The sequence below is a fragment of the Spea bombifrons genome, chromosome 11 (genome assembly GCF_027358695.1).
Source record: "Spea bombifrons isolate aSpeBom1 chromosome 11, aSpeBom1.2.pri, whole genome shotgun sequence".
NCBI lineage: Eukaryota > Metazoa > Chordata > Amphibia > Anura > Pelobatidae > Spea > Spea bombifrons.
The window spans coordinates 21,921,432-21,935,018 of record NC_071097.1 but is presented as its reverse complement, the minus strand read 5'-3'; the positions used below and the strand labels follow the sequence as shown (position 1 = coordinate 21,935,018).

Genomic DNA, 13,587 nt, shown 5'->3' with positions numbered 1-13,587 from the left:
GCGTCTATGAAATTGCAGTACCAAATTGCACAAACTACGTATTACGGTTTTCTGTGGGATAATCTGCAAGAGTTGTTTGTAAGGGAAAAGTAAAATGTATATTATTTTAGCATTAATGTTTCTCTTATGAACATATCAATCTTATGTGTTTGACCGTCCAAGAATTCCTGGTTTTCTGTCCCGGTACTGCCATTAATCCCGGTTATGCTCTGGAGGTCGTTATTCCTTATATTTGTCTCAAACAATATCCTTTGTAATTCAGATTCATATTTATGGAGACATATTTGTGTAATGAGACCTTTTGAGATCAAAATGTCTGCAGGTTTCATCTAGAGTAGTCATCTTGCAGGTATATATGTAATTCAAAAAAAAAATACCAGGCAATATTAATAAAATGCATTATTTAAAGAAATGTAAGAAAAACACATGACATTTATACCACAGAAAGTAGGACCAAACTATATTTAATCTATAAATGCATGCACATTACAACCAAGTAAAACATGTGTATTATATAAAGGTACAATGCCCACCCAGCCAGAATTCGGAACACACGTATCGCCCGTGACACACCACCGCTCCAGGACCGAACATAGCGACGCAAGAGTCTGTAGCTGTATCACGTGCTCAGTCACGTGACAAGCGGCAGCGGTTACCACGGTAACGCCACGCTTAAGTTCCGAAAAACATGGCGACGGAGGAGAGCAACACTAGGGTACGTGATGGCTAATAAATGAAAGTTAATATATTAAGGCATAATGCTTTACTGAATTGAAATGGGGGTGTAAAGAGGAGAGTAATATATATATATATATTATTTACACGGGTGCTTGTTTACATTACCCAGCGTGAAACCGGATTATGACTCATTAGCAGGATAAATAGGCTACCATGCAAATGAAATTATAGAAAATATAATAATATAACAATAACAATATATATATATATATAAATACATATATGTATAAATACAGATATATTTGAGAGTGCTATATATATATATATATATATATATATATACTGTAAATACATACATATAAATATATCACTGTATTGTCATATTTTGACCAGCAGAAGATGTATACAATACAGGATACAATATTACCTGTCCACTTTATATCAGCCCATGTTCGTTTATGTAGACTCAATGTGATTTTTATACAGATGTCATTTTTCTGTAGGTACAGGAGGAAAATGTTGACAGAAAAGAGGACCCTCCAAACTATCAATTCCTCTCTTTAGCACAAATCAATTCTCTTTTAGAGGATGATGTGGATGGAGTCCAAAGGTAGACATACTTATCATCATACATTCTTGAAATCCAGATTTCTTTAGCATACAGAAATTGCTTACTGCTAAAGCATTGCCTCTACTCCTGCAGCTACTTATTCTTTTTTTCATTAATTTTCTTATTGCTACAAGTCTGTGGATTTATTCAGTGCTTCTAAAATAAACACATCTAGAAGGTCAAATTAAATGTTTCTCTATTAAACAGACTCTGGAAAGATGTGTTTTGTATAAACCAATTTAAGACAGTTTGCCATTGTACACTGGCAAATAAGTGAAGAAGTGAAGATCTCTTTTCAGCACTTTTTTAATGCATCTAGTTCAGTTGGCAAACGTACCTTCATGTACATTTGTTGTCTAAAAAGGATTACTCTGCTGAATTTAACACTTTTATAACTAAATAAAAATAACTATAATTATTATAATTATAATGCAACCATAATGTTGCATTAGAAACATCCTTACTGGTATGGCTGGATGGCTAACGCCATTCCAGAAATAATTATCTAATAATACAGAATGTTGACCTCATAATGATTTAAGGGAATGCTTAAACGTCATGTGTTACAAAAGTACACCATCAATAGGTTGTTGCTGTAGAAAAAAAAAAAAAAGGTTCTATAAAGTGTCTTTATTTTTTATACGTGATTAAACATCCAAAATATTTGACACAATGAAATATCTGCTCATATTTATTTCCGTGTTAGGTAACATATACTATTTTGTCTAGGTGGAAAGGTACATTTCATTGTGTTTTATCTGTGGTTATATAAAAAGAGATCACAATAGCTATATGTTGATAATCCTGATTAATTGAGCCTTATTAGCACTTGAGCTGGTTCTCAGTGCAACTACAAGTTGATTTTGTGTAAATAAAATGTGATTGTTTTTATATTGTATACAGTGTTACGCAATGTGCATTTTTTCTTATCTCTCACCCTACATGTTCACCCGAGTCTCCGTGGAGACACTCCATCTATATTTTAATACTAGAGGTGTTTGAATAAGTGAAACACTTGTTTGTTGTTGGTTACAGAGCAATGAAAGCAACATCTCAATATTTCTGGATGACACAAATTAACGCAGATCATTCTCTCTTCTTTTCCCTTTTTCTCCCAAAACCCATATGGCCTCTCAATAACCACTCTGTCCGATCCCAACTTTACAGCAGTGAGGCCTTAATAATACCGTACTTTGATCAAAATGGAACAATTGAAACGTGCACAGACTCCAAAATGAGATTATAGAGTTACAATAGTAAATATAAAGGCACATATTTTATGTTGCATCATCCTTAACATAAATATTCTAAAGCTTAAATCAGCTGATGTATTAGAGTTTATAAACCCATTAATCAATTGCTTCAGCTTGATCATGCATTTGGCTGCTTGAGCTGTGAATTGATTAAGTAATAACAAGCCAATAAAACTGACTAAGGATTTCGACATTGTTTTGTGAAGGGAATATTATACTAATTATTAGTTATCCCTTTCGTACGTAATACATGGTTGGCAAAGCGGACCCAGGTTGCCAATCACGTACCACATACATGCGTAACTGGGAGCTTTCTAAACAAGATGTCTGTGAGAATCTTTTAACCCTTTAATAGCCCACCATGAACATTCTATACAGTCAGTGGCCAGATGTGTTAACCAAATGGCTCTAATTCCAGTCCTCATGAAAACCTTGACTTGTCATTATTTAAAAATACACTTGAGTTACCTGCATTCATTCATAAGCACCAATTGGAAGTCTTAGGTGCAATCACAGCAGCGTAGAATAGGAAGGAAAATCTGCCCCTTCACCCTTAGACTGGGGAAAAACTGTGAGATGCAAGGTCAAACCCCGAGTGTTCTAGGAAATGGTAATATCCGATAAAGGATAATTCAATAAATTATACTATTTAAAGCACACCCTAAACCCTAAGTGTTCTTGGAAATGGTATTATCCGATAAAGGATAATTAATTAAATTATACTATTTAAAGCACATCCTAAACCCAATTTGTTTTTTATATATTTGGTTTGAAAAAGAGAACAATTTTATTTTTAGCAGATGGTTTCAATGATGTGTTGAGCAATGTCTTGTTACCTCTCTGTCTTGAAAATTGTTAATTGTTTTTAACCCTTACAGCCATAGCAGTGAAACACTGCAACTGATCGAACATGTATGGAGTATTAAAAGAATTACATTACCCCCAAAAAAGGTTGTTGCTATATATGAAAATATATGAAAATCCTGTATTCACCAGCCATAGCATAAAGTCAAGATAGGCGGCCAGATGTAGATTTTTAAGTCGTAAGCGAAAATATTAATTTTACAAGATGAGCAAGATTATAATGATATCAATTTAAGAGGAATATTTGCCTCACCCCTTCCTTGCCCTAATCTTCCTATATGGAAGTGCAACCCCTTGAAAATTTGTATACTGGGGGGAACTAGCAATGAAAAGTGGCCCTGACACTTTAAAGTCAGCAGCCACTAAGTAATGTGCATGCACCAGCACATTATGTTTTTGACAACAGTGACAAATGCAACATATTAAAATAACTATACTGTATACATATAAATTTGAGGAGATTACAATCTACAGGGCATTGTGTGCACTCTACATGTACCATATGTACAGCCACGCTTTTTACTAATTTACTGAGAGTGTTGGGGCTTTAAAGATTAATATTTTAATGTTGCTACTTTTACTATTTGTCCGGGTGTCTAAGTCACCACGGAGAAATTCTGAGTCGCAGGAGCAGCATTGCGTCACGGCGAACTCCCTAACCAACTCCCCTCCAACCACGGACAGTTTTCCGTCATTAGCCAAAAAGAAAATGGAGTGTTCTATTGAAGATGACATCCTATTAGGCCTACATAGAAAAAGAAATAAGGTTGCATGAGCTTTCTGGACCTCAGAGGTTCCTTTTTCAGATTGAAACCTTTCTTAATAGATGTTAAGCATACCTTTATCTATAGCATTTTATACACAATTATATCATTAATCATACTAAATCACTTCCTTGAACATTTTCATGTAGTACTTCTTTACAAGGAGTGCCAGCAACATTAAACTGTTCCTTTAAAGTATTGTACAAACACCAAACTGATAAATCTTTAACCCCTTAATGACCAATGACATGCCAGGCACAAGCTTGTGGGGACAAATGTTAACCCCTGCAATGCCACAAATGTGTCATACACAGTTGTGGCATAGAAGGGGTTAACGCTGCACTGTCGCTCTCATGGAGCGATCAGACAGCAGGGGGATGTTGCGTCAGGTCCCCACACTTGTCATTCATTACACAACCCCCTTCCCTGAAGCTGTCTGTGGCAGCTGAAAACGCAATTGCTGGTTTGCCGGCACTCGCGTTTTCAGCCTACAGAATCAATCCGTGGGAGTGATCAAAGGCTCGGGTTCGGGGTGGCTGTGCTGGTCTGCCCAGACATCTGGCCAGAACAAAATTCGCAGTCGCAAGGCGACCTGGGATTTGTCGAACCCTGCCTTAAGGGGTTAAGCCACGTGATATTTTTACAGTGTCATGTCTGTGTATTTAGATTTGTCTGATTTGCTGACCATAAACGAGTTATACAGTTTACTGTTGCGATTTGTTTCAAATTGCTTTGAACAAGATGTTATACCCAATTTGTCATATGTCATGTTGTTAGCACTGAATTATTGGGTCCTCATGCAAGTTCATGCACTAGTATAGAAGTGCTGTTCAATAATGTGCGTTTTCTTATAACAAGGAAATGTTAACATCTGGAGTATTTTCTACAGTTTTACTTCAATGATCTCTGGTGTTCTGCACAGAAAGGTTAATAAAACACCTTGTTAATGTGATCTGAATGTCTGCTATATGGAGACAAATCTTTTTATTCTCTCATTTTTTCTTTTTTATCACACTTTTTGCTAGAAAAATCATGTCAATTCTTCTTGGCTCATGTATTTCAAACATTAACTAGAAAATTACATGTTGTAGAATTTAAGAATTGTGATAGCAGTATACAGTTTATTGCAATAATTAATGTTAATAATAAATATTAAATTAATAAATATATATATTTAATTTGGGTTAAGAAATATTAAGTAAAAAATACTTGTTGATTTTTGGACATGTGAGTGAATATCTACATACTGTTTGCCTTAAAAGGCAAATTTATGCTAAAAAAGGAGCCCAGAATTATACCTATCAAATATTATCACATACGTATCACACAGTTTGAAAATTAAAAAAACAGTAGGCAGTTTGTGGAAATGAATTCAATGAGGACCTGCTTGCCTACTCCTTTCTCTTGCTCTGATCACGTAAAATTTATAAAATCCTGCTCCATCAACACTCTTCTCTACCCACTGAACCTTTATTAGGTTTTGAGAAGCATATTAACTAAATCATATCTGCACAGGGATCTAAAGTACATATTACAGTCAATTTTCCATAGATTACAATGCACTTTACTGTATTCAAATCAGCGCGTGTTTTCCTAATCTATAGTAACTAGTATAGTATAGTGACTGCATGTCATGTCCTCTTCATGCTTAGTGTGGTCATGCATGTGCTGTGGAACCTCAAAACCAATGTGAATGGCTTGATGATGAGGTAAACACCCAGTTACCTGCATGTATGCAAGTTGAGCTGATGTGCTACAGCAGTCACATCCTTAAAATTAGAGTCGTGTACCAATTTACATGTCCTAAATGCATTCAGATCCATGCCAAACAAACTTCAATTGTGTTAAAAAATAAGAATGTGATTGTTTTATACCTTATTTAATTTGTACCTTTAACCTTTACCTAACCTACCATAAAAAGATCAAGAAATGCTGCCCTTTACTAATTTCTGATAAGACTGGTCTGCCCTTGTATCTGTAATGTTTTCACATATTAACCATCCTGTTACACCTTCGCCAAGACATATTTATGCTTATTATATATGGTTTGTACTGTGCTTCTAAGATTCTGTACATTCTAGAAAGTTAACTTTGTCAGTTTGTTAAAAGAGGAGTCTTCTTACCATTTGTTCTACCATATCAAGACCTGCAAGCCACCTGTCAGAAATATACTTGATTATAGGGAGATAGAAGCCTTTTAGTAGCCACAATACCTTTGTGTAGGAGAAAACTTTAGGTAAATTCTATAAATCCACATTGCTCAAATAGTAAGGAGTAGATGTATCTTTGAAGTGTTTATTGAGTTGCGTATGGGGCGGCATACCCGCAGAGGAGTCAGAGCTCCCATGCTGACCCCTGTCCACTGCCAAAAGCACCTACAATGGGCATGTGAGCATAAGAATCACTTTTTTTTAACATCACGTAGATGGTCAGGTGTGTGTGCATCGCTTACTTGGAGCATCCGTGGAGGCCCCACCTTGCAACTTACAGGATTTAAAGAATTTGCTGCTAACATCTTAGTGCCAGTTACCCCAACACACACCTTTAGAGGTCTGGTGGAGTCTATTGCCCCCCAAAAATATATTAAAAATAATAAAATTAACATTTTGCAACATATGTGCTCATTTCAATAAATTTTTTTGTCACAGACAAATTGAAGAATTCCTTGAATTTAAAGAGTATCAGACTAATTTGAAAGAAGCTATATTGGTGGATTATTATGTATCTGGATTTTGGTGGGGGAAGGAGATGAAGTTTACATCCCAGCAGCTGGTAGGATTCATGGCATTATTACACGATCTACTGGAAAATGTTGGAAGTAAGTAGAAGTATGCACAATAAATATCCTATGAACAACAGCATGAGGAGAACTCTATGAATACAGATTTGAAGGGTGCTCCCATGAAACAGTTTGTTAAATTTGGACTTAAAGATAGACACATGATTGAAATAAAGGTAGATCCAAGTAGCTGATGGCGCTGATTTTAATATAAGGTGCTAAGTTGCCCACTCTGTTAAAGTAAGAATTGAGTAAGGCTCCACAAGAGCACATGCGTTTATTATTTTCATGATCTTCAAAATGTTCTACCTACCTATAATCGAGTCCAGAATGTACGTTGGACTTGTTTCCTGTTTATTTTTAACAGTCTAAAGCTTTGTCTATGAGAGCACCCCTGACCTATTGTTAGAGAGAACCTGACAAACAGGGTCCAGAGTGTGTATGTGGAAAAGGAATTTAGCCTTCCATATTTTCATTCTACTTGGTGCAACCATTTTGCTTTTATATGAAAATAAAACTAAACAAGTTTAAGTGTTATTATATAATGTTACAAATAAGTTATATTGTTTAGAGTATGCTATTTATAATGTTATGATTTCATATCATTTTATGGGAGATACTGTGACAAAGGTCTCTCCTGGCACAGCGAGACGCTTGCAATAGCATGCAATAACTCCAACCAGCGAATAGCATCGCACTGAATACAGAATATTCCGTCACTCTTACGGGTCTGCTACACTGGTGGCCTGTCCTAGAAGGCACATGTTCTTAATAATAACCAATACAAACAATAAATAAAACGCTTAAAATAATTAATTTGTCTTGCTTATAACTTTCTTGTCATTTCAGCCAAACATATGACTCTTGAAGAGAACCTAATAGAGCTGTCAAAGGCACTGGCTGGCATTGGAAAGAGCAACGTTTATGGAAAGGGTAGACTCAGTTTCTTCAGTGTTGAACAAGCCAAAGACATTATCAACTACTGTAAAATTAGGTACGTTATGTGACTTTTCATTCCTTAGGGAAATTCCTAGCAGGCATCAGGCCGTAGATTTTGATTGTTTAGACCTTGTTATCTCCATCAACCTGCTGAAAAGCCCATTGAAGTCTTATTTTCCTTAACGTGCATGTTCAAATATTTGAGCTCGTAGTTGCACCAACTGAAATTATACTACTGGAACTGTTTTGTATTGATGTCTAATTAAACATGCCTAAGGTCATCAGCATCCTGTTGCTTAAAGAATCAAGCCCTCTCCTAAAATTTGCTCTGTAGCTTCTACAATTTAGATACATCTCTACAGCCTGTTACAATATATAGTTTCTTTACTTATATTAATAAGTTCCAAAGTGTATTGGTTTTTTTTGTGTTTATATTTGAACCCATGTTAAAATTTTGTGTATTTAATGTTTTTGGCTGAATTCGTCCACATAGATTTTTCTTTTTACGTCCGTAGTTTATTCCAGCATTACAAGCTATACGAATGGATGTTCAACTTTCCAAGAGATGAGGTGGTCATAAGTGCAGAGGTATGTATAAATAAGATAACTAAATTAAAAGTAAAATATTACTCATAGAATCAATTGAAGCAATATAATATTGCTTTCCTTATCAATGTTTCTCTCTCCCTGTAATCACTATACTCAACATCTATATAATCCCTTAGCTGTTCATACCAGTACATCAATATTGTGATAAGGTAATTGTATATAATGACATTGAAACCTTCTTGTTGAATATTCTCTGAAAACCAAGCCCAAAAAATGTGTATAGTAAATTGTTTTTCTGTGTACAATTAACCCCTTTGTTACAATGGCTGATTTTATTTTTGGGGGTGCCCGTGTTTAGCTGTAATTTTCTTCTTTCATATTTACTGAACCCACAAAAGTTATATATTGTTTTTTCCAGAATAAGAAGGGCCATTATTTTCAGTTTAATTTAAATTATAGTTCAATAAGTACAAGTACCGTTTTGCTATTTCAAAACCATTTTTTCCAAATCTGCTAACCCTGCCTCCATGTGCTATTTGGGACATCCTTGAAAGCGGCCAATGCAACTTACCACATCAAACCATATATTTTTGAAAACTAGACACCCCAAGGTATTTTAGATGCTGGTATTTTAACCATTTCTATGCGCTAATTTTACCACCAACCTTTGCCAATTTTTTGGTGGTATTTTTTTTCTTCAGACTTCAGGTATGAATTTGCCACTCCTGGTATATGTCACTGTCACACAACACCCCAATATGTGTTCAGCAACATCTTCTGAGTGCAGTGATACCCCCATGCATGGGTTTGTCAGGTTATTTGGGGGGTAAAAGGCCACCATTTTTTTTTATTTGGACATCTGGTCAGTTTGTGCCCACATCTTATTGTTGGGACATCTTATTATTTTTGACTAAATGAAATGGTCATTTAAAAGCTACATTTTGTGTTTACTCGTGTAAACATTTAAATGTGACAAAGTAAAAACAGAACAAATCATGAAGGAGCAAATACATTTTCACAGCTCTGTATATCCTTGGACAGAATTCACTGTATTGCACAAGGATGCCATTTACAGATCCCGGGGTATAGTGTCCCAGTTCCTAGACCAATTTGCTGTATTTCTCATTTTCTCACCACTAACACCTCTTGCTAAGGTACGGTATGGTTTCTTTAATTTAGCTGTTAACAACCCCTTAAGCACTGGAGCTCTAACTGTTCTGGCCTTCTCCTTTGACATATTCCCACACTGTGGGGATCACCCGCTTGAAAAGCAGAAACAGCATTTTACAGGAGATAAGACCCATTCCGCCCATCTAGTCTGCTAGTGTTTTCTTGCTCTAAAAACTCAATCCTTATTTGGTCCTAGTCTTGTTTAACATTCAGGATAGCCTTAGGCCAGGCATGTCCAAAGTCCGTCCCGAGGGCCAATTGCGGCCCGCGTTCCGGACTGATAAGGCCCCCCAGATAAGTTGCCCAAATATAGATCTGTTTTTTGATATTAAAGGCAGAGTGATTTAACACCTGTTTAGATTTGTCATCCAAGTCACAAAATGAAAAGTATGCCGTTTTCAATAAACTTTGCATAAAATAGTTAATTTGCATTTCATTTTAATGGTTCAAAGAATGTCAGGCAAAATGGTCGGCCCTCGCACATGTTCACTTCATCAAATCTGGCACTCTTCGAAAAAAGTTTGGACATGTCTGCCTTAGGCTATCATATGCCTGTTTAATCTACATTGCTGTTAACGTCTACCACTTCTGCTGGAAGGGTGCTCTACTCATTCACCACATTCATCAAGTTAAACATTACGTATAAGCCTCTGAACCTGTACTCATCACTTTCTTATATTAAAACTACAATTAGTAGTTCAATGTGACTCACTGATCTAGCCTGCATGTAGATTCTGTTCTAAACGTGTATACTGTAAAGCATTCTTGTGTTTTTTTGCTATCAGAACTTATCTTCTACAAAAAGTTCATGGTATCTAAGAAAGCTCCACGCCTATACCAAAATGACATTGGTCAAGTAGTTTTTCCTACTGAATCAGGAAATGGATCAATATTTGAGGGATTCTTAGTTTTATTCTTAGTTTAACAATTTAGATTGTCTTTTCCTGTCTTTGTTTTAGTCTGTAAATTAATTCTGCTTGCTCTGTTATTCTTAGGTAGAATATTATCTTGCATTCTTAAATAGAGTTAATCTATTTTAATCACATCTTATTTTTTAATGAATCCTGGCACTATTTAGTTTGCAAGCTTTTATTTCTTTTATTCTTAACTATTTACGTGTTTGGGTAATAATTATTTTGTTTTCCTGATTATGCAAGATTGCTTGCAATGTAAAATGTTTTCAATTTAATCACACATGTTATTTTTATATATTTATATCATTTTAGGAGAGTGCTTGATATTATAAATGCAGCAATTTATATTTTTTACTAATATAGGTAGTTGTGTTACCTGTAGAATTTTATTTGTTATTTATGATTGAATCTCAGAGTTTTGGAAAACTGTAAACGTAAAGAAAATATAAAATATTGCATGAGATCAAATGCATCTCAAGATAATTATTAATAATATTTATTTGGGAATTTACCTTTTACTTTGTCCCCTAATCCCCTCTACTTTCTAAACATAACATAAATGTAATCACAATAGCCATGCTTTTATTAAAATGTGTTTCATTCAATTCACAGTAGGCACAATATTTGCCCTTCTCTAATCTTTTTCTATCTCTTTTGTTCAAGTGATTATTTCTTTATTGGTTTAGAAATGTCTTCAGTCAATTACTTTAGTGCTCCCGATGGAATTGTGCAGAGCCTGAATAATTTGAAAACATCTATCTTTATTATATATTCAATAACGAGTTCCCATTTTACTCTTTAAAAAAAAAATCGGCCTCCTTAATGTAATGATTCCTGTGTGTTATGTGAATGTTTTGTTTTGACCTTTTGCCTAATCTTTTTTGGTTTGATTATTTAACTGATTCCCAATATAAATGTGTTAGCTACATTTTCCTCCATATTTTAGGCATTTGCAATTACACAATTACTAATTGGAAGTGTGGTACAAATTGTTCAAGTATTGGGTATTACCATAGTAGGGTGATTATGCATGGCATATTTCAGAATGGATATGGCTACCTGGAAATAAAATCTGTTTTACATGGCAACAAGTCTTCCCAGCTTAATGTTTGCATTGTTGCGTTGGCTCACAGCATTGGAACATTTGGCTGGCTGTGAAATATGCCTGGGCATCTCTCTGCTTACAAATGAGGATTTATTAAGGTACTCCACCAGTTGTAGTAAAATACTCTTCCTTTATAGCAGAGTTGTGCAAACAAATTATTTTTACTGTAAGTTACTGAGGCTGGACCTATTTTGATGATAGTGAGTCTGTTTTAACCATTCTACATATTTATAAACCAATTGACAACCAGCAAAAGATATATTTAAAGCTGTTTTCATAACATTATTCATCAAGGATCTTATAAATGATTTAGTAGTAACATTGTCAAATTTTCTTTAAAATTTGACAAAAAGAACTGTGTATTGACTAAAGTTTTACATTAATTCCCAACTAGCATTGTATAAAACTGGCATGTCTGTACCAATTATAATTACTTTAAAATTGGCTGATGCAATATTACATGATGATAAAAAAATATAAATAAAATAGATAAATATAACTTTAAGATTTCACATTACATACTATGTATAATGCCGGGATTAGGAATAACTGTATGTATGTAAAAATGGGATGATACCATGCCATGGGTGACAGGACAATTGCCCCAAGGCCCCTTATGTTAGCTGGCTTTGAACTAAGCACATTGCTTGATATTATATCACAGAGGTGGAAATAGATCCATAATGTTATCGCTCTGTAATTTAAATCAACAATATGAGGAAATGACATAAGGAAGAAAATCCTACTAAACAGTGAGTTAACAGTTCCTTGTAGAATAGATAAGGGAAACATCGTTTTGCAAAATAACTTGATCCCTTCCAATACACACTTTATAAATTTAACTTTTATACTCATGGACACTGGCAACTTTGTTTGAAAGCCAACTTCTTGTTCTGTTATTGTTAAGTAGTATTTAAGCATACTGCTAGGTAAGTCTTACTCTAAAGGCATATGTATGACATCTGAACAATCTTAAGCAAGTAAGTGTAAGGAAAAAGTATTGAAACACAAAATGGTTTATTAAATACAGGGTGTATTTTCGAAATATAATTTGGACTTCTTAATACCTTGTAACAACAGAGAAGAATACTGTGTAATTTAAAGATTTAGATGTAAGAAATCTTGATTAAACATCTATTTCAATAATTTGATTGCATAGCAAAAGCCATTGCTGACAATGGGCTGGATTCACGGGCGTAGGAACCGGGGGGGACGGGGGGGACGGATCCCCCCCAGGAAATCATGCGGGGGGGACCGATAATATAGAAATCCCCCCCAGGGTGAGCGCACTCGGGTGCAGCTGTGAGGGTGCTCACAGCTGCCCGATCGGCAGCTGCAGCCTGCAGGACTGGTTAGGGAAATCCGTGATCTCCCCAACCAGTCCTGCAGCTGCATTAAGGTCACACTCACCAGCTGTCTGTAACTGAGCGCCGGGGCGACGGGAAACAGCTGTGCGCAGCCGCACTGCACAGACTGCGAGCGGCAAACAGAAGGAAAGTTAGAACAGAAATCAGAAATCAGAAAGGAGGAAGCAGAAAGCAGAAAGCAGGAAGGAGGAAGAAGGAAGAAAAAGCAGAAAGGAGGAAGAAGGAAGAAAAGGTAAGATTTGTGGAGAACCAAGGTGGGTGGATGGTTGATTATTGGGGGGTCTGATGTGGAGAACAAAGGTTGTGGGGGGGGTCTGATGTAGAAAACGAAGGTTGTGGTGGGGTCTGATGTAGAAAACGAAGGTTGTGGGGGGGTCTGATGTGGAAAACAAAGGTGGGTTAGGGGGGTCTGATGTGGAGAATGAAGGTGGGTGGGAGGGGGTCTGATGTGGAGAACAAAGGTTGTGGGGGGGTCTGATGTGGAGAACAAAGGTGGGTTGGGGGGTCTGATGTGGAGAATGAAGGTGGGAGGGGGTCTGATGTGGAGAACGAAGGTGGGGGAGTCTGATGGTAGATTTGTGTGTGTATATACATA

General features: G+C 35.9%; 1 protein-coding gene across 1 annotated transcript in view; it reads left to right on the top strand.

Moving 5' to 3' along the window:
• Positions 1 to 688: 688 nt before the first annotated feature.
• CABCOCO1 (ciliary associated calcium binding coiled-coil 1) overlaps positions 689 to 13,587 on the top strand; it is a 29,554-nt gene continuing 16,655 nt past the window's right edge. The window contains exons 1-5 of the mRNA XM_053449935.1: positions 689 to 715; positions 1,182 to 1,288; positions 6,818 to 6,987; positions 7,798 to 7,942; positions 8,403 to 8,475. Of these exons, the coding sequence (XP_053305910.1) occupies positions 689 to 715; positions 1,182 to 1,288; positions 6,818 to 6,987; positions 7,798 to 7,942; positions 8,403 to 8,475 (522 nt within the window). The remainder of the gene's footprint in view (positions 716 to 1,181; positions 1,289 to 6,817; positions 6,988 to 7,797; positions 7,943 to 8,402; positions 8,476 to 13,587) is intronic.